At 34.9% G+C, this 24,592-nt stretch overlaps 13 protein-coding genes across 13 annotated transcripts; 8 read left to right on the top strand and 5 right to left on the bottom strand.

Moving 5' to 3' along the window:
• Positions 1-254: 254 nt before the first annotated feature.
• Positions 255-4,668, top strand: DFA_03515 (uncharacterized protein; the record flags this gene model as incomplete). Its single annotated transcript, XM_004363061.1, is given in 2 exon segments — positions 255-4,609; positions 4,629-4,668. 2 exon segments carry the CDS (start codon positions 255-257, stop codon positions 4,666-4,668), a joined length of 4,395 nt encoding a protein of 1,464 aa, XP_004363118.1.
• A 242-nt stretch (positions 4,669-4,910) lies between these two features.
• On the top strand, positions 4,911-5,612 carry rpl23 (S60 ribosomal protein L23; the record flags this gene model as incomplete). Its single annotated transcript, XM_004363060.1, has 3 exons — positions 4,911-4,920; positions 5,096-5,482; positions 5,599-5,612. 3 exons carry the CDS (start codon positions 4,911-4,913, stop codon positions 5,610-5,612), a joined length of 411 nt encoding a protein of 136 aa, XP_004363117.1.
• Positions 5,613-6,588: 976 nt separating this feature from the next.
• Positions 6,589-8,666, top strand: DFA_03513 (uncharacterized protein; the record flags this gene model as incomplete). The annotated part of the gene is made up of 2 exons (XM_004363059.1): positions 6,589-8,216; positions 8,537-8,666. 2 exons carry the CDS (start codon positions 6,589-6,591, stop codon positions 8,664-8,666), a joined length of 1,758 nt encoding a protein of 585 aa, XP_004363116.1.
• A 121-nt stretch (positions 8,667-8,787) lies between these two features.
• DFA_03512 (uncharacterized protein) lies at positions 8,788-9,999 on the top strand (the record flags this gene model as incomplete). Its single annotated transcript, XM_004363058.1, has 1 exon — positions 8,788-9,999. One exon carries the CDS (start codon positions 8,788-8,790, stop codon positions 9,997-9,999), a length of 1,212 nt encoding a protein of 403 aa, XP_004363115.1.
• A 163-nt stretch (positions 10,000-10,162) lies between these two features.
• DFA_03511 (uncharacterized protein) lies at positions 10,163-11,264 on the top strand (the record flags this gene model as incomplete). Its single annotated transcript, XM_004363057.1, has 3 exons — positions 10,163-10,323; positions 10,401-10,687; positions 10,771-11,264. The coding sequence occupies 3 exons, from the start codon at positions 10,163-10,165 to the stop codon at positions 11,262-11,264; spliced, it is 942 nt and encodes a 313-aa protein (XP_004363114.1).
• A 205-nt stretch (positions 11,265-11,469) lies between these two features.
• DFA_03510 (uncharacterized protein) lies at positions 11,470-12,686 on the bottom strand (the record flags this gene model as incomplete). The annotated part of the gene is made up of 2 exons (XM_004363056.1): positions 11,470-11,876; positions 12,113-12,686. The coding sequence occupies 2 exons, from the start codon at positions 12,684-12,686 to the stop codon at positions 11,470-11,472; spliced, it is 981 nt and encodes a 326-aa protein (XP_004363113.1).
• Positions 12,687-12,998: 312 nt separating this feature from the next.
• On the bottom strand, positions 12,999-13,493 carry DFA_03509 (uncharacterized protein; the record flags this gene model as incomplete). Its single annotated transcript, XM_004363055.1, has 2 exons — positions 12,999-13,298; positions 13,488-13,493. 2 exons carry the CDS (start codon positions 13,491-13,493, stop codon positions 12,999-13,001), a joined length of 306 nt encoding a protein of 101 aa, XP_004363112.1.
• Positions 13,494-13,563: 70 nt separating this feature from the next.
• DFA_03508 (uncharacterized protein) lies at positions 13,564-14,883 on the top strand (the record flags this gene model as incomplete). Its single annotated transcript, XM_004363054.1, has 2 exons — positions 13,564-14,299; positions 14,393-14,883. The coding sequence occupies 2 exons, from the start codon at positions 13,564-13,566 to the stop codon at positions 14,881-14,883; spliced, it is 1,227 nt and encodes a 408-aa protein (XP_004363111.1).
• Positions 14,884-15,126: 243 nt separating this feature from the next.
• Positions 15,127-15,877, bottom strand: nat13 (GCN5-related N-acetyltransferase; the record flags this gene model as incomplete). Its single annotated transcript, XM_004363053.1, has 2 exons — positions 15,127-15,527; positions 15,724-15,877. The coding sequence occupies 2 exons, from the start codon at positions 15,875-15,877 to the stop codon at positions 15,127-15,129; spliced, it is 555 nt and encodes a 184-aa protein (XP_004363110.1).
• A 502-nt stretch (positions 15,878-16,379) lies between these two features.
• Positions 16,380-17,988, top strand: DFA_03506 (uncharacterized protein; the record flags this gene model as incomplete). The annotated part of the gene is made up of 4 exons (XM_004363052.1): positions 16,380-16,442; positions 16,524-16,995; positions 17,110-17,830; positions 17,985-17,988. The coding sequence occupies 4 exons, from the start codon at positions 16,380-16,382 to the stop codon at positions 17,986-17,988; spliced, it is 1,260 nt and encodes a 419-aa protein (XP_004363109.1).
• A 176-nt stretch (positions 17,989-18,164) lies between these two features.
• DFA_03505 (uncharacterized protein) lies at positions 18,165-18,395 on the bottom strand (the record flags this gene model as incomplete). The annotated part of the gene is made up of 1 exon (XM_004363051.1): positions 18,165-18,395. One exon carries the CDS (start codon positions 18,393-18,395, stop codon positions 18,165-18,167), a length of 231 nt encoding a protein of 76 aa, XP_004363108.1.
• A 372-nt stretch (positions 18,396-18,767) lies between these two features.
• Positions 18,768-19,004, bottom strand: DFA_03504 (uncharacterized protein; the record flags this gene model as incomplete). The annotated part of the gene is made up of 2 exons (XM_004363050.1): positions 18,768-18,805; positions 18,857-19,004. The coding sequence occupies 2 exons, from the start codon at positions 19,002-19,004 to the stop codon at positions 18,768-18,770; spliced, it is 186 nt and encodes a 61-aa protein (XP_004363107.1).
• A 1,271-nt stretch (positions 19,005-20,275) lies between these two features.
• Dd5P2 (inositol 5-phosphatase) lies at positions 20,276-24,557 on the top strand (the record flags this gene model as incomplete). The annotated part of the gene is made up of 5 exons (XM_004363049.1): positions 20,276-20,312; positions 20,375-21,169; positions 21,237-22,030; positions 22,102-22,274; positions 22,340-24,557. The coding sequence occupies 5 exons, from the start codon at positions 20,276-20,278 to the stop codon at positions 24,555-24,557; spliced, it is 4,017 nt and encodes a 1,338-aa protein (XP_004363106.1).
• Positions 24,558-24,592: the final 35 nt, after the last annotated feature.

Raw genomic sequence — 24,592 nt, 5'->3', positions numbered from 1 at the left:
GTGAAGATAATAATAAAATTAAAAACCAAACTTTCTTTTCTTTTTTCATTCCATATTTTACTTTTAGTTTAGTAATATGTACTATTATGATGACTAGTGTTCATGTGTATTTATATGTATATATATAGAATAGATTAGATAGATAGATTAGGTCTAGAAAGTGTATAAGTAAGAGTAAGAGTAGACAGTGTTACATTGAGTGTGTTTATTGATTAACAATTTATTTATTAATTGTGTAGAGAGAGAAAGAAAGGATGGAACAATTATCATTTACATTCAAAAAGATATTAAATGATGAAGATTTAATGAAATTGATTTGGTTGAATGTACATTGTATTAATGTGCAACTGATCAGATTGTCTGATAGTGCCTATTCACATTACCCAAGATCACTGTTGATTAAATATAAAGACTATGAGCGGTGCAAGAGTGCCAGTGAAATAGAACGTCTATTTGGATCAACCTTTTTACGACACCAACTAGCCAAGACACCTGCACCATTGTCACCGACCATCTACTTTGATTGCCATGTGCAAGACTTGGAGGATGAAGGTGAAGAAGGGTACAAAGAGTTTTTTGATGGTCATCGCAAGCAAAACAGTGAATGGTATCAACACGCCAATCAAATCATCCAATGTCATCAGGTTCGACCTCAAGATCAACAAGTGTCACTACTCGGGTACACATACTTTAAGGATGGACTGAGGTTGATAGAGTTGTTTAAATCAAAGATGGCAGACCTTTCATTCCTCACTTGCAAGCCACTCGAAAAGAAGATATTCATTACAATGCTTCTTGATGAATTCAAATTTAAAACTCTTAAACAACATGAATCTAAATACTATGGACTACAAGACAGACAAAAAATAGAATCATTATGTTTGGATTTAATTCAAATTTATAATATTTATTTATCCCCCCCTTCATCCCCTCCACCTTTATCATCCTCTTCATCATCTGATATCATCGTCATTTCAGAAGATATCAATACATTTCATCTTTATCGATACTTTGAACATCATAATGCTACAAAAGGATTGAAAAAGTTGATTGCTAAACATTGCAGCAGCAAACCATCGGCGATGAAATTTATCGATGGGTTGATTGATATGGAGGAACGACATTTCTTTTACAATCACATGTTTGACCTTGTTTGCAAGCTTGGGTCTCCCGAACAAGTCAGATACTACCACTCCAAGATAGTCGAGGAAAACTCGACTGAAGCAAGAGCGTCGTATCATGCAATGGACTGGGCTGCACAACGAAAGGATAAATTTGCATATGCATTAGAGATTACAACATTCTTGCATGAAAATCGAAATGAACAATGCAGTCAATTTGCAATACTTGACAATCACAATCCTAAAGTTGTAAAGTATCTACTTGAACATAAACCTGCGTTGGGACGATACTACAACATTCAAACTGCACTCATGTCTCTAGACCTAGATTTATTGAAATATACTCAAGTCTATTTCGAGGGCAACGACGGTGAATATCAAGAACATCGAAATACCGAACCAATCATCATTTCAAGATATTTGATTGATCAAATGGCAAGTCGGCTATGTGACGACAGTCTGGCAACAATGCTACAATATATCTTTGACGAGTTTAGAGATCGACTAGATATATATAATCTGTTTGCGTCAATGTGTTGTTATGGACGACTCGGTGCATTCAAACTACTCTATCAACTCTTTCCAGACAACGACGATGATATTATCAATTCTGGTAAAGCTACGAGAACATCTATTCTTGATGATGCATTCTTGGTTGGTATGAATGATGAACTTGTCGAATTTATCGTTTCAAGTAGACTGGATGGTGTTGGATTTACTCAAGATACATGGAGTTGGATTGGACAATCTGGAACTATGAAACACCTTGAAATGGTTCATCGAGACTGCCAATCTCGTAACCACACAATGTATGATCAAAGTACACTTGTTGAAGCATTCAGACATGGAAACATCCCCATCATCCAATACTATTACACCAATCATCATAAAGAGTTGTATAGTAAAATTGATATTTCAAATGTATCACATAGTTTTATCAACAAGAAACCCGAGTGGATTACATCATACTATCTTGACCTAGAACCAACATTACAACAATCAGATCTTCAATATTTATTCTATCAATCATTGGTTTACAATAGAGTCGATATTTCAAAGGTCATAAAAGAAAGATTAGACTCTGATCATCCTCAACTCTCAGAGAGACAGTTGAACCATCTATTCTCACGACACAACCTGTCACTAGCACCACTACAATATCTTCTTCAACTTGGATCCATCAAACAAGATTTCCTAAACTCTAAATCATTTTTCTTTGCCAACCATAGTCCTAAAAACTGTCTCATTTTATTATTACAACAATTTAATCTTTCAATTCCAGAGAAAATGAAAAAGATCAAGAGAGAAGTTAAAAAACAAATCATTCCTCCATTACCCTCCTCATCATCCTCATCTTCTTTACCTTTTTCAACTTCAACTTTAAAGATTATTTCATCAGTATTTTCAAACAAATATTTATTAAACAAAATATTATCATTTACTCATTTACCATCATTGGAAAGATTGGATTGGACAAGAGTAAAACAACCAAAAGATTTATTGATCATGTCACCCAAATATTTCCTTGTACTTTTTAAACAAGGTAAACTCGATCAGCTGATTGACCAGTCATTCATCACGCACTTGGTGAAAATGTCACTCAATCTAGATATTTTCAATCTTGTACTCAAAAATCATTTGCATCTCTTTACGTGGTCACACCTTGAAAAGATGGAGGATATGGTAATGATTGATTTGTTGGCAAAAGCACTAATTGACAACAATAGGGTGATCGAGATACCCGAGGACTCTACTATAAACTATACACATCAACATGTCATTTCATATGCCTATTCAAAGTATCGTCGTTATAAACTCATTCCACTCAATCGCCTATCACCCAAATCATCCATCTACCAAAAGTACACCAAGATATTGGATGTTGATAAACACTCGTTTACCTATCTCGGACCTGATGACCACGTTCTCTATGGGTTTCCCTTGGCTCGTATGAACTTTGAAGAAGGAGAAGATTGCCCTAGATCCCAAGACGCGTACGACATTAAAGAGCTGGTTGTAATGATACACGACCCACGTTATTTACGATTGTCAACAACCTTGTCATTGGCATCTGGAGTCAGCTCTTACCAAACTAAAAACCAACATCATATCATCCGATTTGTTCATCAAAATGTAGGGGATATCCGAACCCTTTTAGGACTCGATTACGCTATCCCACACCTTCAAGTTATTCTCCACCATGTTCCCAACCTATCGCTACGGTCGTCTTACAATGACAAACGTCCCCAACCTCTCTTTAAAAAGCTGGATGATAATTTAGGCGACCTCACAAATCTCGATTATTACTTTAGTCTCTACGGACTGCCCGCCAGAACCAAACGAGTGGAATGTGATCAAACTTTGCTCCTTGGTAAAACACTTACTTTGGAAGGAATCAAAGATATGTACTATCGATTAAATTTGGATGTTAAATGGAACAAGCTTCATACAAGAAGTAGTATTCAAACGACAGCCATTACTTCTGACAAATCAACACCCTATTTTTGTTATCATATGGGGATGTCGACAGAAACAATCCTTGAACGTTGCGAGGATGTCTATCAATACCCACAGTTGGTATCTTCTCTTTTACCATTACATCTAGAGACAAAGGAAGGAGGAGAAGAAGGAGAAGGAGGACAGGGGGGATTGGAAGACCAAAGAATACTTGATGTTCAAGCCAGTATTGATTTGGATTATTCTCTTATTGCAGAATTGATCAAGATACATCTTGTTCGTACAGAGAGTCTATTACAACAACCAAATCCAACATTTCGCAACCAACCATGGTACTTTTTAAACAATGAATCGCATCATGTGTCACGACCAACCAATCCCGATGCCAAGCAATACTTTGAAGGTCCACGACCCAATGGATTCCATTTACCAGTGTATGCACTACACCTACTCGACACTATCAAATTGCATTGTCCATTCTTGTCGAGTATGATCTTTGGACACCCAAACACACAACCACTTGTACAATCATCATCATCGTCAGATGACAAAACAAGAGAGATTGGAAACATCCGTGACCACATAGAAAGACTGTTTATGTGTATCCTAAGACTTGGAACACCTGATATGTTTATAACCATCTGTCATCAATCACCAGACTATGCATCACTTGTCCATCGTTTTATAAAGGAGAATAGATCACACAAAGATGCAACTCCATCAATGATAGAATACATCTATTCTATATTAGACCAACAAGAACGTATCAAAGCATTGTCCACTGCAACTAGCACTATCATCAATACCATCAAAAAATACCATACTATTCGAAAGATTTGGTTTCAAACATACAGTATTAATAATAATAATAATAATAATAATAATAATAGTAATAATAGTAGTAATAATAATCAATCCTCTTCTACACCATCACCATCATCATTGTCATTGTCATCGCAACCAAAATATCTTCCAGCTCTCATCAGTGAACGTAGTCCATTATTTTTAAAATATATTTATCAACAAGATTTGTATAAATTAACTAATAAGTAATAGTTGTCTCCTCTCCTTTAATAACAATACATCATAACAAACATAATAATATTAATGAATAAACTACTGCACTCTAACTTTGAAAGATCATGCGATGTCTTTCGGAGAGGGCATTTTTTCTTTTTTTTTCAAACGGAATTTTTGCTTTTTTGCAATTATTTTTGAATTTTATTTTTTTGGAGGAGTGAGCGTGAGGCGACCGAGGACCGAGTTTCGCTAGGTGATAGTCAAGAGCCAAATACCTGTGAATAGTTCCACCTCCTCTCCTGTTGTGAAAAAATGTCTAAGCGTATGTTGCTGCTATGTTACAACTAGAAGAACAAAAGAAGGATGCTCGTTTCGTTTAGTTAGAAACGTGTATCTCGGATCTACATATTCAAGTATACTTACACCTTTAAACTCTCATATACCTACTATATACAATCTCATCACAACATACTTTATCTAAATACATGAAATAACAGCACAAGCAATCGGATCTAACTACAGAGTTACACTCGCTCTCCCAGTTGGTGCTGTCATGAACAGTGCTGATAACTCTGGTGCCAAGAACTTATACGTCATCGCCGTTAAGGGTATCAAGGGTAGATTGAACAGACTCCCAGCCGCCGGTGTCGGAGACATGGTCATGGCTACCGTCAAGAAGGGTAAGCCTGATCTCAGAAAGAAGGTCACCACTGGTTTGGTTGTCAGACAAAGAAAGTCATGGAGAAGAAAGGACGGCACTGTCTTGTACTTTGAAGACAATGCTGGTGTCATCTGCAACCCAAAGGGTGAAGTCAAGGGTAACATCCTCGGTCCAGTTGCCAAGGAATGCTCTGATTTATGGCCAAAGGTTGCCACCAACGCTGGTATGTATAAAATGAAAGAAAACAAACAAACTCTAAACTCTTGAAATTGATCATATGACTAATCTATCTTTACTCCCCCAACCCATTTACACTATTTATTATTATTATTATTACAGGTACCATCGTCTAAAAATTTATGACCCTCAATAAACCACAGTACTAAATTAAAATAATCAAAAGATATATGGTAGTTTAATTATTGTGTATTTGTCCCTCTTTAAACCTTTAAAAAACAACAACAAATGTCATTTATCATTATTATCGATTATTACACCTTATTATGGTACTGCTTGTAGTTAGAAATCAAACTTTAACTCATTCGTCTTTTGTACATAAATCTTTTTTCTCTCCTCTCTTTGATTCAATCTGCTTTGGGTATAAACACGCTATTCTACTTGATTTCTTGTCCAATGATTGTAATCCTCGACACAGCAACGAACATGGAGACATAAAGGGTGTGATCCAAAGAAACATCGGTGGGTGATGTAGCCAAGCCATCCCATTCTTTGCCAATGAAGATATGCTGCTACTTGCAATGTGTGTTTGGATGACACCAAACTGTTGAGCTTCTGACTTTGTTTTTTTTTTTTTATCCCAACCTCTAATTTCACACAAGGGCAAAAGGAATCATCAACTTCTTTAGTCATTAAAAGCAGCAGTTAGTTTATTAGTTAGTTGTATTACATCATCTAGTATATAACTATCTCTTAATTCAATTCACTCTTCTCTCCTCCTTTCACATACACCCTTATTGTTTTACAATGTAAGAACCCTCAGCTAAACTAAACAGGATATTTGTTTGTTTGCAGACAAAAAGATGGATGAACAGACAGATAGATAGATAGATAGATAGATAGATAGATAATTTTTAAACTATGTTGATGTTGTTGGGTTTTGAAGACTTGATATCAATTCATTCATTTGTTCACAGAAGTAAAAGTGACGTGACAAAGGAAATAGGTTAACAACCAACAAACAACAACACTTCGTTTAAAAAGATACAAACACCAAAGATTAGATTAATCTGAAAGAGTAGAATCTTTCTAACACCTCACTTTTTTTTTTTCTATTATAATCAATAATAATAGAAACTTTAAATAGATAGAATGCAAAACCCACCAAACCCTCCACCCCCTGGAACTGCATCTGACCAATACTCCCAAATGCCAATCAAGGTCATGCCAGGTCAATCAAGCCCAAGTTATGGTCAACCAGGTGCTCCAGGTGCCTATCCACCACCACCAGCTGGCGCTGCCTCCCCAAGTTCACCATATCCTCCACCACCAACTGGAGCTGGTCAATACCCACCACCACCAACTGCCGGAGCTACTCCAGGTGCTCCAGGTCAATACCCACCACCACAACAACCAGGTCAACCCGGTCAAACCGGTCAATACCCACCACAACAACAACCCGGTCAACCAGGTGCCTATCCAGGTCAACCAGGAGCTCCAGGTCAACCCGGTCAATATCCACCACAACAACAACCAGGTCAGCCAGGTGCCTATCCAGGTGCTCCAGGTCAACCAGGTCAACCCGGTCAATACCCACCACAACAACAACCAGGTCAACCAGGTGCCTATCCAGGTGCTCCAGGTCAACCCGGTCAACCCGGATATCCACCACAACAAGCCGGTGCCAAGCCACCCGGTCAATATCCAGGTCAACCAGGTCAACCAGGAGCTTATCCAGGTCAACCCGGTCAGCCAGGTCAATACCCACCACAACAGCCAGGACAACCTGGATACCCTCCACAACAACCCGGTCAACCTGGATACCCACAACAACCCGGTCAACCCGGATACCCACCACAACAACCCGGTCAACCTGGATACCCACCACAACAACCAGGTCAACCTGGATATCCACCACAACAACCCGGTCAACCTGGATATCCACCACAACAGCCAGGTCAACCCGGATACCCCCCACAACAACCAGGTCAACCTGGATACCCACCACAAGCTGGTGCCAAGCCACCAGGAGCCTATCCAGGTGCTCCAGGAGCTTATCCAGGTCAACCAGGTGCTCCAGGAGCCTATCCAGGTCAACCAGGAGCTTATCCAGGTCAACCAGGCGCTCCAGGAGCCTATCCAGGTCAGCCAGGTGCTCCAGGAGCCTATCCAGGTCAACCAGGTGCTTATCCAGGTGCTCCAGGTGCTGTTCCAGGTGCCTACCCACAAGCTGGCGCTCCAGGAGCCTACCCAGGAGCCGTTCCAGGTGCTTACCCACCAACTGGAGCTCCAGGAGCCTACCCAGGTGCTGTTCCAGGTGCTTATCCACCAACCGCTGGTTATCCAGGAGCTATGCCAGGAGCTATGCCAGGTGCTTATCCACCAACTGCCGGTTATCCAGGAGCTATGCCAGGTGCCTATGGTGCCGTCGGAGCTGTTCCAGGTGGCGCTTATGGAGCTGTTGCCTACTCGCAACCATCTGCCTATGTAAGACCAGCATACTCTTATGCCAGCACCTATGTCAGAACCGCTGCATTTGTTGTGCCAGTTGGTCTTCCACCACACCTCGTCCAAAAGATGATGTCTGCCAGCGCCGCCTTTAGAATGTTTGATTCCAACTGCAGTGGAACTTTGAGCAAGAAGGAATTCAAGAGATGTATCAAATATCTTGGTTTCTACTTTAGCAAGGGTCAAACCAAAACCTTGTTCTACTCGATTGACAGAAACTACTCTGGCAGTATCGATGAAAGAGAATTCTGCGAATGGTGGATTCATCAATTGTAACTCGACGACCAACAAAGACGACGACGATACATCAATTGTAATCAAACAAACAAACAAACTAAACCAAACAAAACAAAAAGTATTTTTAAAAATGGGAACACTGACAGACAGGGGGATACTACAATATAACCACAACGACAATACCAATAATAAAATTAATTAGACGTCACAACATACAATTGTATAATAATCAAAAATATAAATATAAATAATAATAATATCTAATTTGGTCTGCCAGCGTGGCAATTAAACTTAACCGATCGTTTTTTTTTCCCAATTACACTCAAATATTTGTTGATTGTCATTATTATTCGAGATGGACCAATGAATCAATCACAACATCAACAACAACAACAACAAATAATTCGAATATTTCAACAAATACAACAACATGTATTGGAATACAATCAAAGATTATTTCAACTATTTCAATTAATCTTTATTAAAAATCGATATGTATCTAGTTTGGTGTATCGTCATGTTAGACAATTAAATCAAATTAGGATGCAACAGTTACTTTCGTTGCTAACTAGTATCAGACGATATGAACTAAAATCGATTGATAGCATGTGTAAAGATGACCCTCTTTTAGGTGTCGAGCTCGTTAGATCACTAAACATGCATTATAACAATACAACTATCGAGGATTGTGATTTCTTTAGTCATTCACCTGGTGATTTCACATTCACTAGTTCCAGGAAGATATCTAGTTTGCGACTAGACAAACAAACACTCGAACTAGCTGCAAGAAAGAGATTACTTTACAATGAAATCATAGAAAGGTATAGACCCGAGTTGTTTGTATTTAAAGAGGATTGTTTCCCTCCAGCCTATGTCTCTACCTTTTTCCTAGACCTCAGGCTCAACTACATCTATATTTTAGAGTTTATGGAACTCTTGAAATATTATCCAAAAACCATTAGAAAACTTGCCAATCGTGCACTTGTCTCCAAAAGAAAGATCTATGTGCAACTTGGTAACCGTGGAAAGTGGAAGGCATTACATCAATACATTCAGTCGATAGATTGCCTCAAGAAACGATTGGATACTATTGAGCAATGTTTGGTACGGTTTGAATTCTATTTTATAGCCATACATGACTCAGATCTTGACCCCCTATGTATGTTTTATCGGGTATTGTATTTACAGTACATTAAAGATCTGGTTCTACATTTTGATAAACAACAACAACAACAACAACAACAACAACAACAACAACAACAACAACAACAACAACAACAACAACAACAACAACAACAACAACAACAACAACAACAATGTGACAACTATAATTACAATATTATAAAGAGCAAGTTAGAAGAATGTAGATCAAACATACCGCCACTCATTATAGATTTAGATTCACCATCAAAATCACGATTTAGTCGTGATTTTCAAAGAAAGGAGATCAATTTTAGAAAAAAAAAGTTACACGATATTGGCATACTCTATATGGATTTGTTTAGGTTTCTATTGGATAAAAAGCAATACAGAGTGTTGGATTTGGTCATCGTCCAAGATCCAAACGCTTTAATTGCCATTCAACACTCTACCCAGACTATATATAAAAAAATAACGAGATCTACTCTTTCATCATTTCATATATTACAGTATTTTAAAAATGTTTTAAATAATAATCAAAATAATCTAAATAATAATAATAATCAAAATCCAAATCAACAACAACATCAAAAAGACAAGATGGAACAAATATTTGAATTACCATTATTAACTAAAAATACAATTAATAATATATCTTTACATTTTGATCAATTCTAAATATAAATAAATAACCAATATGAAATAAAAATAATAGTAATAATAATTAACTATTGTAGTTTCATATATAAATAAAAATTTAGGCAAGATACAAAGTTCTATTTTTTTTAACAAAAATTACATTCGTTCACCTACAAGTCTTACATGACGACGATGAGATACAATGATTCTCATTCACTTACTTCATTGTAACAATGGATCAATCACAACATCAACAACAACGACAACAACAAAACAATCAACAAAACAACCAACAACAACAACAACAAAACAACCAACAAATACAACAATGCATACTACAATGCAATCAAAGATGTTAACTGGGTACCTCATTTACGACTAGACAAAGAAACACTCGAACTAGCAGCAAGAAAGAGACTACTTTACAATGACATCATAAGGCATAGACACGTATTGTTTCTATTTCAAGAGGATAGTTTCCCTCCAGCCTATGTCCCTATCTTTTTCCAAGACCCCAGACTCAGCTACCTCTATATTTTAGAGTTGGTCCAACTCTTGAAATATTATCCAGAAACCTTTAGCAAACTTGCCGACCGTGGTGCAATTGTTTCACAAAAAATCGTTGTACAACTTGATTACTCGACAAGTGGAGAGCATTACATCAATACATTCAGTCGATGGATTGCCCCAAGAAACGATTGGAAATTATCGATCAATGTTTGGAGCGGTTTAATTTCAAATTTCCAGTTCGAAACAAATCAGACCCCCTACACATGTTTTATTGGGTATTGTGTTTACAATACATTAAAGATCTTGCTCTACATTTTGGTCAACAACAACAACAACAGCAATGTAAAAGCGACAATTTCGATATTATAAAGACAAAGATAAAACAATGCAAATCACATATGCCACCACTCACAACAAATATAGTGTCATTTAAAAGAAAGGAAAAACAATTACACGATATTGGTATACTCTATATGGATTTGTTTGGGCATCTATTGGATAAAAAACAATACAAATTGTTGGATTTGGTCATCATCCAAGATCCAAACGCTTTAATTACCATTAAACACTCTATCGAAACAAGATATTCAAAAAAAATGATATCTACTCAAACTTCATTTAATATATTAGAGTATTATAAAAATGTTTTAACTCTTGACTTTAATAGTCGAAATAATAATCAAAGTCAACAACAACAACAACATCAAAAAGACAAGATGGAACAAATATTTGAAATACCACAAATAACCAAAAATACAATTAATAATATATCTTTACATTTTGATCAATTCTAAAATAAATAACCAATATACTAGTAATAATAATAATAAATAACAAGCAATATATGTAATTTTTTTAATAATCTTAGCCAAGTTCTATTTTTTTACGAGATAATGGTAAAATACTCTCTCTCTTCTAGCTTAGTTTGAGATTGAGGGCATTATTAATTATTTATTTAATAAACCTATACGTTCTTTTATTTCTTTATTTTTTTAAAATTTAATGTTTGATTGAATTTGTTAAATTTGAAGGTGCTTTTAATCTTTTTATGTGGTTAGTTTTGGGTGTTGAAGAGGATCCTAGTAAGTTATCCATTACCTTCATTTCAGAAATGATTGTAAGATTGTGGATTAGAGAATTGGTATTTTTTTCCAATTGTTGGAAAACAGCTCGATTTAACTTTCTATATCTTAAGCTCTTCATACTATCTGAAATTTCTTTTAAATTAGTTCTAACTCTACTGTCATCCACATTACATTGGCTGAATGAACGGATGAAATAGTCGTTTATATTCTTGAGACGTTCAATACCTGCTAGAATACGAGTCAATTTCTCCAATGATGATTGATTACTGGTCTTGAATAATTTGACAACCATCCAAACTATTCCTCCAATAAGTAAACCACCTAGACAGCACAAATAAGTCCAAGAAAAACCGGAGGGATATTGACTGCAATTGGAATCGTCGATACGAGGGCTGTACCAATTTCGGTAAGTGCTAATTGTGAAAGGACACCTGTTGTGCTTAATCCACAAATGATTCCAAAATTTTCTTTAAGAAACTCCAATCTTCTTTCGTGAGTTTGTTTTTTTTCAAGAACTACCTGTTCCACTTCGAGTAATTCATTTTGTTTGGAAATACAGAAATTTTGAGAGATGAGAATATGTTTGGAAATCTCATCCGATCCAGTTGTGAGATTACTGAGCGCAATACCAATGTCCTGTTGGTCAACCTCTGAAAGATCATCATCTGTTTTAATACAATCTTGATGTACTAAGATGTCTGTTTTCATTTTTTCTACTCTTGGTAGGATCGGTCGTATAAATATTTGGAAATTTTTCACGGTTGAGACCAATTGGCGAGCGATCTGATTTACTTGGTTTGAAAGTTTGTCAACATGCTTAACTTCATTGTTGAGTTCAATAATAAGCTTTTTGATATCATTGTATATGATTGGAACCTGTTTCAAATTGTCTGCATTTGATGAATCGCTAGCAAATCTGCATGAATTGTTGACAAAGTTGATAAATGTTTTGAAAGGTTGATCATCTTTTAAGTCTTGAGGACACTCTAAAATTATTTTAGATTGTTTGATTTCATTTTGTTTATCAAATTCTGTTAATACTTTTGATGCTTGTTCAAAGACTACAATATTATTATTATTATTATTATTATTGGGAATATTATTATTATTATTTTGTGAGAAGGTATCCATGATTTTAATAAATAAATTAAAGTTGGAATGGAAGAAATAATTTAATTTCTAATAAAAGTATTTTGTATATTGAAATGGATACATAAATAATAAAGTAAGTGGATTGATCAATCTTCCTAATAGACTATTAATATTTTAGTACAAACGTTATTAGACCTAGTTTTATGAGTTAGTGAATGATCATTGTTCAGTCTCTTTGATTGGGGATTCAAAATAATTAAAATAAATCAAATTAAATGTACTAAACAAAAAGGTTGCATATGAAGCTGGCAGTATGCCATCTGGGTGTATGAGAATTCTTCCACCCTCATACTAACTCTCAATGGATCGGGGGAGTGGGTACTGATTTGATGCGTGAGTGATGGGGTTTCCAACAGTTGCATGTTCACCATTGTCATTTTTATCACCACACTTTCTTGATGATATTATCTTAGGTTGTGGTTGTTTTACCCTTTCCTTACATATTGTAATTGAGGAAATGGTACGGAAACAGATAATTGCCGCATGGTAAACTTGGACACTATCGAGCAATGTGCATATGGCATCTCTCGCTTTAACTGCCATTAAACTCTCTATCCAGACTAGACATACATCATTTACTATATTCGAGTACTATAAATAATATATCTTTACATTTTGATCAATTCTAAATATAAATAACCAATATATAATAATAATAATAATAATAATAATAATAATAATAATAATAATAATATAACTAACTATTTTAATATTTCACATATAAATAAACATGAAAGTAAGATTCAGATACAAAGTTCTATTTTTTTGAACAAAAATTACATTCATTCACCTACAAGTCTAACATGACGATGATGAGATACAATGAAGATTCTCATTCACTTACTTCATTGTAACAATGAATCAATCACAACATCAACAAAACAACCAACAAATACAACAACAATGCATATTGCAATACAATCAAAGATTATTTCAACTATTTCAATCGATCTTTATTAAAAATCGATATGTATCTAGTTTGGTGTATCATCATGTTAGACAATTAAATCAAATTAGGATGCAACAGTTGCTTTCGTTGAAATATAGTATCACACGAGATGAACTAGAATCGATTGATAGCATGTGCAAAGATGACCCTCTTTTAGCCATCGAGTTCATTAGATCACTAAGCATACATTATAACAATACAACTATCGAGGATTGTGATCTCTTTAAGATTGAACCTGGTGATTACCAATTTAAAAGTTATAGCTATGGGTATCGCGATGTTAACTGGGTACCTCATTTACGACTAGACAAAGAAACACTCGAACTAGCAGCAAGAAAGAGACTACTTTACAATGACATCATAAGGCATAGACACGTATTGTTTCTATTTCAAGAGGATAGTTTCCCTCCAGCCTATGTCCCTATCTTTTTCCAAGACCCCAGACTCAGCTACCTATATATTTTAGAGTTGGTCCAACTCTTGAAATATTATCCAGAAACCTTTAGCAAACTTGCCGATCGTGGTGCAATTATCTCACAAAAAATCGTTGTGCATCTTGATTACTCGACAAGTTGGAGAGCATTACATCAATACATTCAGTCGATGGATTGCCCCAAGAAACGATTGGAAATTATCGATCAATGTTTGGAGCGGTTTAATTTCAAATTTCCAGTTCGAAACAAATCAGACCCCCTACACATGTTTTATTGGGTATTGTGTTTACAATACATTAAAGATCTTGCTCTACATTTTGGTCAACAACAACAACAACAGCAATGTAAAAGCGACAATTTCGATATTATAAAGACAAAGATAAAACAATGCAAATCACATATGCCACCACTCACAACAAATATTGTGTCAACTAAAAGAAAGAAAAAACAATTACACGATATTGGTATACTCTATTTGGATTTGTTTGGGCATCTATTGGATAAAAAACAATACAAAGTGTTGGATTTGGTCATCATCCAAGATCCAAATGCTTTAATTGCCATTCAACACTCTATCGAAACAAGATATTCAAAAAAAATGATATCTACTCAAACTTCATTTAATATATTAGAGTATTATAAAAATGTTTTAACTCTTGACTTTAATAGTCGAAATAATAATCAAAATCAACAACAACAACAACAAAAAGACAAGATGGAACAAATATTTGGAATACCACAAATAACCAAAAATACAATTAATAATATATCTTTACATTTTGATCAATTCTAAATATAAATAAATAACCAATATACTAGTGTACTCTATCTGGATTTGTTTGGGTTCCTAGGTCTATTGGAAAATAAGAAATAATTCGAAATGTTGGATCATTCAAGACCCAAAGTCTAAAAATAATAATAATAATAAATATTTACAAATAAATATATATATATATATATATATGTATAAATATATAGGATGAGGGGAGGGGGATGGGTTATAATAATATATCAAAATAAAGAAATATTAATTTGTTTACTTTTTATTCTTGTTGTTGTTGTTGGCGGCAGGATTGGTGGCGGTGGTAGTGGTGGTGACAGCAGATGGATCTACTGGTATGAGCTTTGCCATCAAGTAGCAATCGGTAGGTTCAATATTACGGTAATAGTTTTGAATGGTAGATTCAATGGTGAAATCATATTTCTTGTAGAAATCGATGGCATCGCTGTTGACTTGTACGTGAAGGGTTACCTTGCAATAGTTGTTCTTGGCACAGGTTGTTTCGACAAACTCCAAGAGTTTCTTTCCAATACCAAGCTTTCTGTAGGCTGCCAACACGCAAAATGTCATTATATAAAGGGTTTGTGGTTCACCAGCATTGACTGGTGGATCTACTCTGCATGAAACAGCTCCTACAAGTACATCATTGTAAAATGCTGAATATTATATAGTATGGTATAGTAGTATGTCAGTACTACTGTGTGTTTGCATGTGTGAGCTGTCACTTGAGATATCGTATGATCATCGCATAGATATATCTCATATTTCATTGTTCATCGTTCGAGTTTGTTGTTGTTGTTGTTGTTGTTGGTGTTGTTAATTAATTGATTGATTGATTGATTGAATCCATACCAAGTTTAGTGATGAATGGTGCAGCAAGAATCTTTTGATAGAATTTATCGTCATATGATACTGGTAATACAGATGTATTTAGTAACTTTAATTGACCAATATTCTTGTCTGTAAGATCACCAAGTTCAATGAAGCTGCTATAGTCGATTGCCATCTTTCTTTTTATCTATTATTTATATATTTACTACTACTACTAACTGCTGCTACTGTATATCTATCGACTTTTTTGAAGAATGATACTCTATAGTCTAGTCATTAACAAAAGTAATAATAATAATAATAATGAAGAGATTATATCTGCAAATTGATCGGCACAAAAGAATGGGAGGGAAATTATAAATAAAAAAAAAAATCATCAAATTTCGATGTCATCCAAAGAGTACGATTGTACTATGTCATTTCATATGACATATATTTATACAAATATAGATATACACACCGAAGATAGATACAAGTAATAGTAGTATTTAGTATCAGTGATGTGACTACTTCCAAAAACAAAAAGTCAGATTGTCAAGTAGACAAAGATATTCGAATATTGAAAGAAAAGATTCTTTTAATGAACACCAACAAAAGGAAAGCAAAGCAGTAGTTGTTATCTTTATGATAAGAGATAGATAGATAGATAGATAGATAGATAGATAGAGAGAGAGAGGATGACAACTACCATACCACTGATTGTTCAAAAACAAATATTAAAGTTACTATTAAATTGTGATGTATGTAGTATATATGTTTGCATTGTATTGTATTGTATTGTATCTATGTACTTACTTACCATTCTTTTTTAAACTCTAAAGTTAATACCAAAGAAAGTTAAATTATCATTAGATTTGGTATCAAAACAATGGTTTAAATGGATTTGTGATTGGGTTGATCATAGTTATGTACTGTCAATGTCAATACCATTTACTATACTAGATCATCTAAATAGACAGTCTGGTAAAAGTGCACCAAAAGATATGATTGAAAGAGAGAGTGCACAAAGACAGAAAAAGGAGAACCAAGAAAAGGGTGTATTTGATACTAGGGTTTGGAGAGTGATTAGACATATCCAGTTCCAATATAGTGTACCACTACACACTGATTACTTGACCAATATAACTTACAATACAAGTTTGGAATTAGAGACACACGAAAAGGAACAAATACAAGAATACTTGGAGGAATTATCAAGTATACGTGGGTTAGATACCAATGATAAATCATTCAATGTCTCTGAATTGAAAAGATCTATCTTTTATGACTCTGTATTAAGACGTGGAAAGAGTTGTATCAAATCCCCTATTAGCCTCTACTTGCAAGTTAAAAGCACTGCTATTCATTCACTTGATAAACAGGCAGAGGTGATCAAGTCGGCTGGGTTTGATGTAGATACACTTGTAGTGTCTAGTTTGACCGATGTCTTGTTGAACGGGAACGAACCGATCCGGGACTTTATACAATTGGGGTGTCCCAAGAGACTAGTGATTCAATTCTTTTCACTACCTTTGGGTACTCCAAGTGACGAGTTTTACCAATCTATCTTTCAACAATCAAACACAAAATTGGAAAGTTTAGAGTTTCAACATATCGATGATCCAACAAATATGTTGACATGGCTTCAACCATCATTATTCCCGTCTATCCGTACCATTAAATATACCGATACTAGGGTAGATATTAATGACAAGACTGTCGCACAACTCATCCACACTTTTTACACCATTATCAACATCCATTATGCTACCCCCGACCGACATGCCTTTTCTCACCTTTATCTAAAGTTGGCAAAGCTTGCCGATTTGTCGCCACTCGAGACACTCCACGTCAGAAAGTTAACGGTGGCAGCACAAAACAAAGCACCCAGTAGTAAACCCCTAAACTTTTCAAGCAATCAATCCATCAAGTCACTTGTTTTGGGTGGTCGCCTGGTTGTAACATTTCCACCCAAACTCGAGTCATTAAAGGTTACCGACTGTAGCTTTACATCGTTGGGAAGGTTGATGGATGCCAATACCCGTGACAATACAGTACCTCTCGACGTTCAACTAACCTACCATTTCTCACTTCTGGCGACAGAGAGAATACAAAAAAACAATTCATTTCATTGGGTATCACAACTAAAGTATATTAGATCGTTTCGATTGCTCAACATACAATTTACTACTATCTATTTCGACCCAATTCTCGATCAACTACTACTTCGACACAAGGGCAAACTCCAACCACTTTCCCTATTCTCTATCAAATGTAGTTACTTTGATATAGGTGATTTTAAGTTAAAATCATCACATCAACAACTCGAAAATATTTATTCCATTTCCATTCAATCAATTGGAACTATTTTAAATATTACAATGGTACCTAAACAAGGTAAATTTTTATTTAAATATTATTTAAAAGAGTTGTGTGTGATTATTAATTAATAAATAATTATTTCTTTTATAGGTTGATTAAATTTATATATTTGCACATCCAGCATCGATACATTCAAATAATAATATATGGTAGCGTGTTCTACAATCATTCTCTGGTTCTTGATTGGCCAATAAACATTCTCCATAATTTAATTGAGAATGCATTAAACATGAACGACAAGTGAATCCAATTTCACTATCTGCTGTACTAGATTGAATGAAAAATCCAGTAATCAAAATAAATATTAGGAATAATAATGATAATTTAACCATTTTTTTTAGTTTTAATTATTTAGTTAATTAAATATATATATAGATTGTTATAAATATAAATTAAAGACTATAGATTTTTATATTTATATTGATTGTTAATCATAAATGGCATGTGATATCATATAACATAAATTCGAATTCAAATAATTAATTAAACTGGATACTTACTAAAAATAGTTGGGGAAATATACCCCGACTAATATTGATAGACCCCACCACGAAATAATATCCCCCAAAAATGAACATCCAATTGCAATCGATTGTGTGGTTGTAGATCATAATAATAATAGGTTGATGATGATAATTTTTATTTTATTTTAATGGTGGAGTGATTCCAAAACAAGAATAGACGGGTACATGGATTCTCTCTCTCTAATCTGGGGTACAAAATTCTTCACATGGCAATAGATCTATAGTGTATTTAAACTTGCAGTGTTTTTCATCCGTACTTTCTTTCATACATTGTCCATATCTTAATTGAGCATTCAATAAACATGATTGACAATCTAAAGTTTGTGTTGGTGATGCCAAACATAGTCCTCCTTCTTGAAAGAGAACCACCAATATTAAAAAGGTTGATAGTAAAATAATTAATGGGTATTTTATCATTATTATTATTTCTAAATAAATAAATATTGCCAATTTTAATATAATTCGAATTAATTATTAATATTTATTGGTTTCTCTCCACCCATAGTTTAATTCTACGCGGTGATAAATTAAGAAAGAGAAGAGTTTTGTTGTCAAAAAAGTAAAGTAGTGGGAGAGATTGTATTTTAAAAAAAAGTAGATCGATACCGATTTAAACTATCCCTACCCAATTAAATTAAATATTGTCATTTTGAATTCCATGTATACATCTTTACAACTTTAAAGGTTATATATATATATTCAATTGTATCTGTTTTAAATAAATAAATAAATATTCAAAAAGGTCCATTTCCAAAACAACCTTTAAGATTTTTTACATAACCCCTTTAAACATATTATTCGTGTTATGTGTAGTAGTAGTATTTCCCTGGGTAGGAGGTTTAGAGTATTTGAGTATTTGTTTGTTGTTTGTTTGTTGGTAAGAACCGTCTGCTCGACTGACTCGATTGTGTCGTTGCCTTTGGTTCAAGAGGCTTCTTTGAAAAAAAAAGAGAAAAAAATAAAAAAATAAAAATCCGTACTCAGGAGGCATTGTTGTTGTTTCGACCTGCTTTTCGAGCTTGTCTGTGTAATCAAAAAGTCTAACAACTTATCCCTCTCCTTCCTTCTTAAGTTCTTTTTTTTTAATATTATTTATTTATTTATAGAGTATAGTCTCGGAAAAGATAGCGTGGATAAAATAAGAAAAGAGAAACCAAACAAACAACGACAATATCTCACACACTCACATTCCCACTCACATTCTAACACGACCTACCACAACCATATATAACGCTTACCACATATACCACAAACCACATCCATCCATCCATCAAACCAACCAATAACTGTCGATCTAAATCCTCGTATTATTTGAAATCTTTAGTCATCATTCCAATCAATCAATCAGTCACTCCACTCATTACACCCAGGTGTTGTTGACAATCATCACAGCTAGCTAGCAGCAGTATTAGTAGTAGTAGTAGTAGTAGTAGTAAGAGTGAGAGAGAAGAGAAGAGAGAGAAAGAGAGAATAATAGATAACAGGATATATGGAATATAGATTACTCGACAAGAAAGATTAGAATCGATCATTGTTCGTGAGGTTAAAAACAAACAAACGTTTAGATCAAAAAAGGCAAGAAAGAAGGAGTAGTAGTTTCTTGCCTTGTAACAAGTAGTTAGTTAGTAGTATTTCTATCTACCTATCTATCTATCTTTATATACCTATCTATCTATTTATCATTAACGATGAGTATACAAAAAATTCTATATACATGGGGAAAAGGTAAGTTGAGTAGACAAATAGTAGTAGACATCTAATTAATTTCATTTTTTAAACATACCTAGGTAAAACAGGAAATACATGTCACAATGTTGATAAGAAACTACCAACACCTCCAAGTGTACTATTATCACTCAATCTAAGTCAATTGAGTCTTGGAGCGAATCATGCAGCTGCGATAGTCAATGACGAATGTTTGATGTGGGGAGAGGTGTTGGGAAGAAAGCATACGACCGTTTTCAAGATTGTTTGGGGAAAGCGTGTCAATTCAGTGTCGTGCGGACTCAACCATACCATACTGTCTACCGATGACGATGGCGTGTGGTCTATGGGATACAACAATGAGGGTCAGCTGGGTGTCGGACAAGACATTAGCGAGAGTGCTGTACCCCTCCGAGTATTATTGCCTCCAGACATACGACAGATTGTAGCCGGTCCAATGACAGGCGCTGCCATTACATCGGATGGCGAATTATATATGTGGGGATCGGCAAAGTATGGTCAATTGGCCAATGGAAAGGCATCAGACAGAGCCAACCAGATGGTACCACAACCTGCCCAACTTCCCCTCGACGATCTCAATGTTAGCAGCAGTAGCGTAGGGTCTGGCGGACGTGTTCGTTGGAGAAAGGTGACGTTTGGAGAAAAGCATACGATTGGTCTCACACGAAGAGGCACCGTCTATAGTTGGGGTATCAATGAATTTGGACAGCTCGGACTTGGACATCGCAACAACAAAGTCATCCCTGTATTGGTCGATCTCAAGTCAATGGCCGGTGGAGAAAACAATGCCTATTTTAAAATTGTAGATATTTCATCTGGAGGTTATCATTCATCTGCATTGTCTGAAGAAGGAATTTGTAAGTAAACAAATACATACAAAAAGTAATTCATTAATTTAAATTTAATTTATTTTTTATTTCAAAGTATATTGTTGGGGATCAAATCAATATGGTCAAATTGGTAATGGAGATTTAGAAGATCAAGTATCACCTGTTAAAATCAAAGTAGATGTTGAAGATAAAAAGGTTAAAAAGGTGGCAATGGGTAGTAACCATACTGTATTGGTAACGATTACCGGCGAAGTATATACATTTGGAAATAGTGATTACTATCAATTGGGACATGGAAACAACAAGAATAGAATGTGGCCATCTTTAATCGTAAAGCCACCGAAATTAAAGGCATCTGATATATTTGCAGCAGGCGACTGCTCTGCATTATTTGTTGAAGATTCTTCAAGTGTTATGGATCCATTAATAATGGACCAATATTTTTTAAATACTGGCAATAATAATAATAGTAATAATAATAATAATAATCATACTACTACAAGTTCAATGAGAAAACATCTTAGTGTTTGGGTTGGATCATGGAATTGTAATGGTAAACGATCGACCAATCTAGCAAATTGGTTACTTTGTAATAATTTTGCACCAGATGTTGTAGTCATTGGTCTACAAGAGATTGTAGATATGAAAGCAAGCTCGATTGTAAAAGCAACGGCTGCCGACAAGAATAATAACAAGGAGAACGCATATCATCCTTGGAAACATGATATCGAACAAACTCTATCACTGTCAACTGGTGGTACCAAATATGTAAAGGTTATGAGTAAAGTTTTGGTTGGTATCATGTTATTGGTCTATGTAAAAGAAGAACATGCTCCTTTTGTTGAGGAAAAACATGGTCAAAAAGTTGCTTGTGGTGCAATGGGTATTGTAAGTAAATCAAAAAATCAAAATAATATAAATAATTATATTTATAAATTTATTTATTTATTTATTTTTAGGGAAATAAAGGAGGAGTTGGTATAAGATTTCAAATTTATAAAACTGGTTTTTGTTTTATAAATACTCATATGGCAGCTGGACCTTCACATGAAAGAATGGAAAGAAGAGAAAAAGATTTTAAAAAGATTCAAATGATGTCTTTTGATAATCATCTATCACCTTTGGATCATGAGTATGCAAAAAAGATAAAACAAAATAGATTATATTTTATTAATATTATTTTTTATTTTTTTATAGATGTTTAATATGGTGTGGAGATTTAAATTATAGAATTGATTTGGGACAAAATGAAGCAAAACAATTAATTTTTAATAAGCAATGGCAAACATTACATGCAGCCGATCAGCTGTTAAATGAAAGAAGAGCTGGTAGAGTATTTATTGGATTTCAAGAACAACCATTGACATTCCCACCCACCTACAAATACGATGTTGGAACGAGTGTTTACGATACAAGTGAAAAGAATAGAACACCTTCCTACACTGATCGTATTCTTTACCGTGGCGAGACGATCAAACCAATCAACTATCGTCGTCACGAACTCTACGAGAGTGATCATCGTCCCATTAGTGCACTCTTTTTGGTAGAGGTTAAGGAATTTATTGATAACCAATGCCAATCGATTGGTAGTGCCATGATGGGAGGTGCAAGCACTGGCAAATCAATCCCTCTCCGTAATGGTTGGAGACGATTCAAGACGGAACGACCAGAATCTCCCGACCTCTTTTCACCCACTAGCTCTGCTTCACCTTCTTCTTTTTCGGCGTCTTCGCCAAGCCTCTTCAAGATTACTATTGGACACAATACAAGATCGATGGATACAGGAAGTCCTGTTCCCATGATGTCTTCGTCACTCAATTTCAGTGCAGGTGATCTACCAACGAAAAAACAACTGCCCGCTCCTCCAGTACCCCCCAAGTCATCCAAGATCATGTCGATGAACAGTAGCAACAATAATATCAAGCGTATCCCCATATACACGTCGAACCAAAAAGTCACCTCTCCCAATTCAGGAACTAGTCCACAACTGTTTGGCAGAGGAGCAAAAGATCAATTTGTGGTCGGCAGTTTACCCAACACCCCCAATCTCATGTCTTTGAACCTCGCCGATGGTAGTTCAGGCCGATCACCCCGTAAACTATCGTTTTCAGCCGAGGATATTCACTCTTCACTTGCCAAGATGAATGTTTTGCCAAGTGGCCATCGTATTGTCAAACATCCAATGCAACAACGTCAATCGTCGATACTACCACAACCACTCCACAGCGGCGAGAGCACACCCGAGCCTCCAAGTATGGGTCAAAGTGGAGACACTATTGTCATTGTCGACAGTAGGGACAAAAAGATTACAACTAGTATCAACTCATCGATTTCTAGCGATATTAGTCTTGACCTCTCGCTGGGTAGTTTGACAGACTCTACCTCTTCATTGGCATTGATCAATGGAATGGATGTTACACCCAACAACCATTTCTATCGAAAGAAGAGTAGAAGTACAATTGATATCTCTAGTGTTCATAATGTACTTGACGGTGGACAACATCGACAACATTATGTGGCAGAAGTTATTTGCGAAGATAGTGAGGATGAATATAGCGACGAAGAGGAACTGGTCGAATTACATTCAAAGGCTCATCAGAAAAAGATCAATACAACTCCATGTCATCTCGAAGACTTGCCATTGAACTTTTCAGATACTCATTCTGACATTAATTCAGTTGTCGAAGAACAACACAATACCAACAGTGTCAACAGAATTGAAAATAGTATTCATGGAAGTCAATGTGGTGATTTGGAATTAATAGTTGATGAAAATGATGATCAAAATAGAAAGTCAAATCAAAATCAAAATATTAATAATAATAACAACAAGATCAACGAAAATATAAATGGTGTAAACAACAAGGAAAAAGAAAATGACAGTGACAGTGATGTCGAATTGGATAGTTTCTTAAAAGAAAACAAAACAGATAAAGATAATGATAACGATTTACAACCTATCATCAACAACATAAAAAATAATAATAGTAATAATAATAATCATACGATAATTATTTCAACAATTTCCCAAGCATTTAATAATCATAATAATAATAATATTTCAAAGATAAATTCCGATAATAATAATAATAATAATTCCTTTGACACCAACGTAAACTGTATAAATAATACGACAACTACCGAAAATAATCATATACATAATAATAATAATAATCAAAAGAGTGCATGGGTTGGACCAATGATATCATCTCAGAGTATAGCGATTCCAACAACAAACAATAATAACTATAATAATAATAATAATGATATTAATATTCTTGCAAGTAGTCCTTTATTGTCAACTTCACCATCCCCATCAGGATCAGATCCTTCAAAGATTCCAACAACACATAAATGGGTGCCATCGGCAAAAATTACACCTCGTAAAACAACCAATTCTTTAGATTCACAATAAACAATTCGTATTTGAACAATGTTTGTAAAATATAT

The sequence above is a fragment of the Cavenderia fasciculata genome, assembly GCF_000203815.1.
Source record: "Cavenderia fasciculata unplaced genomic scaffold Scf_Dfasci-G-b-205a01.r1-3, whole genome shotgun sequence".
NCBI lineage: Eukaryota > Evosea > Eumycetozoa > Acytosteliales > Cavenderiaceae > Cavenderia > Cavenderia fasciculata.
The sequence above is the reverse complement of the archived record's forward strand: the minus strand, read 5'-3'. Positions and strand labels throughout refer to the sequence as shown.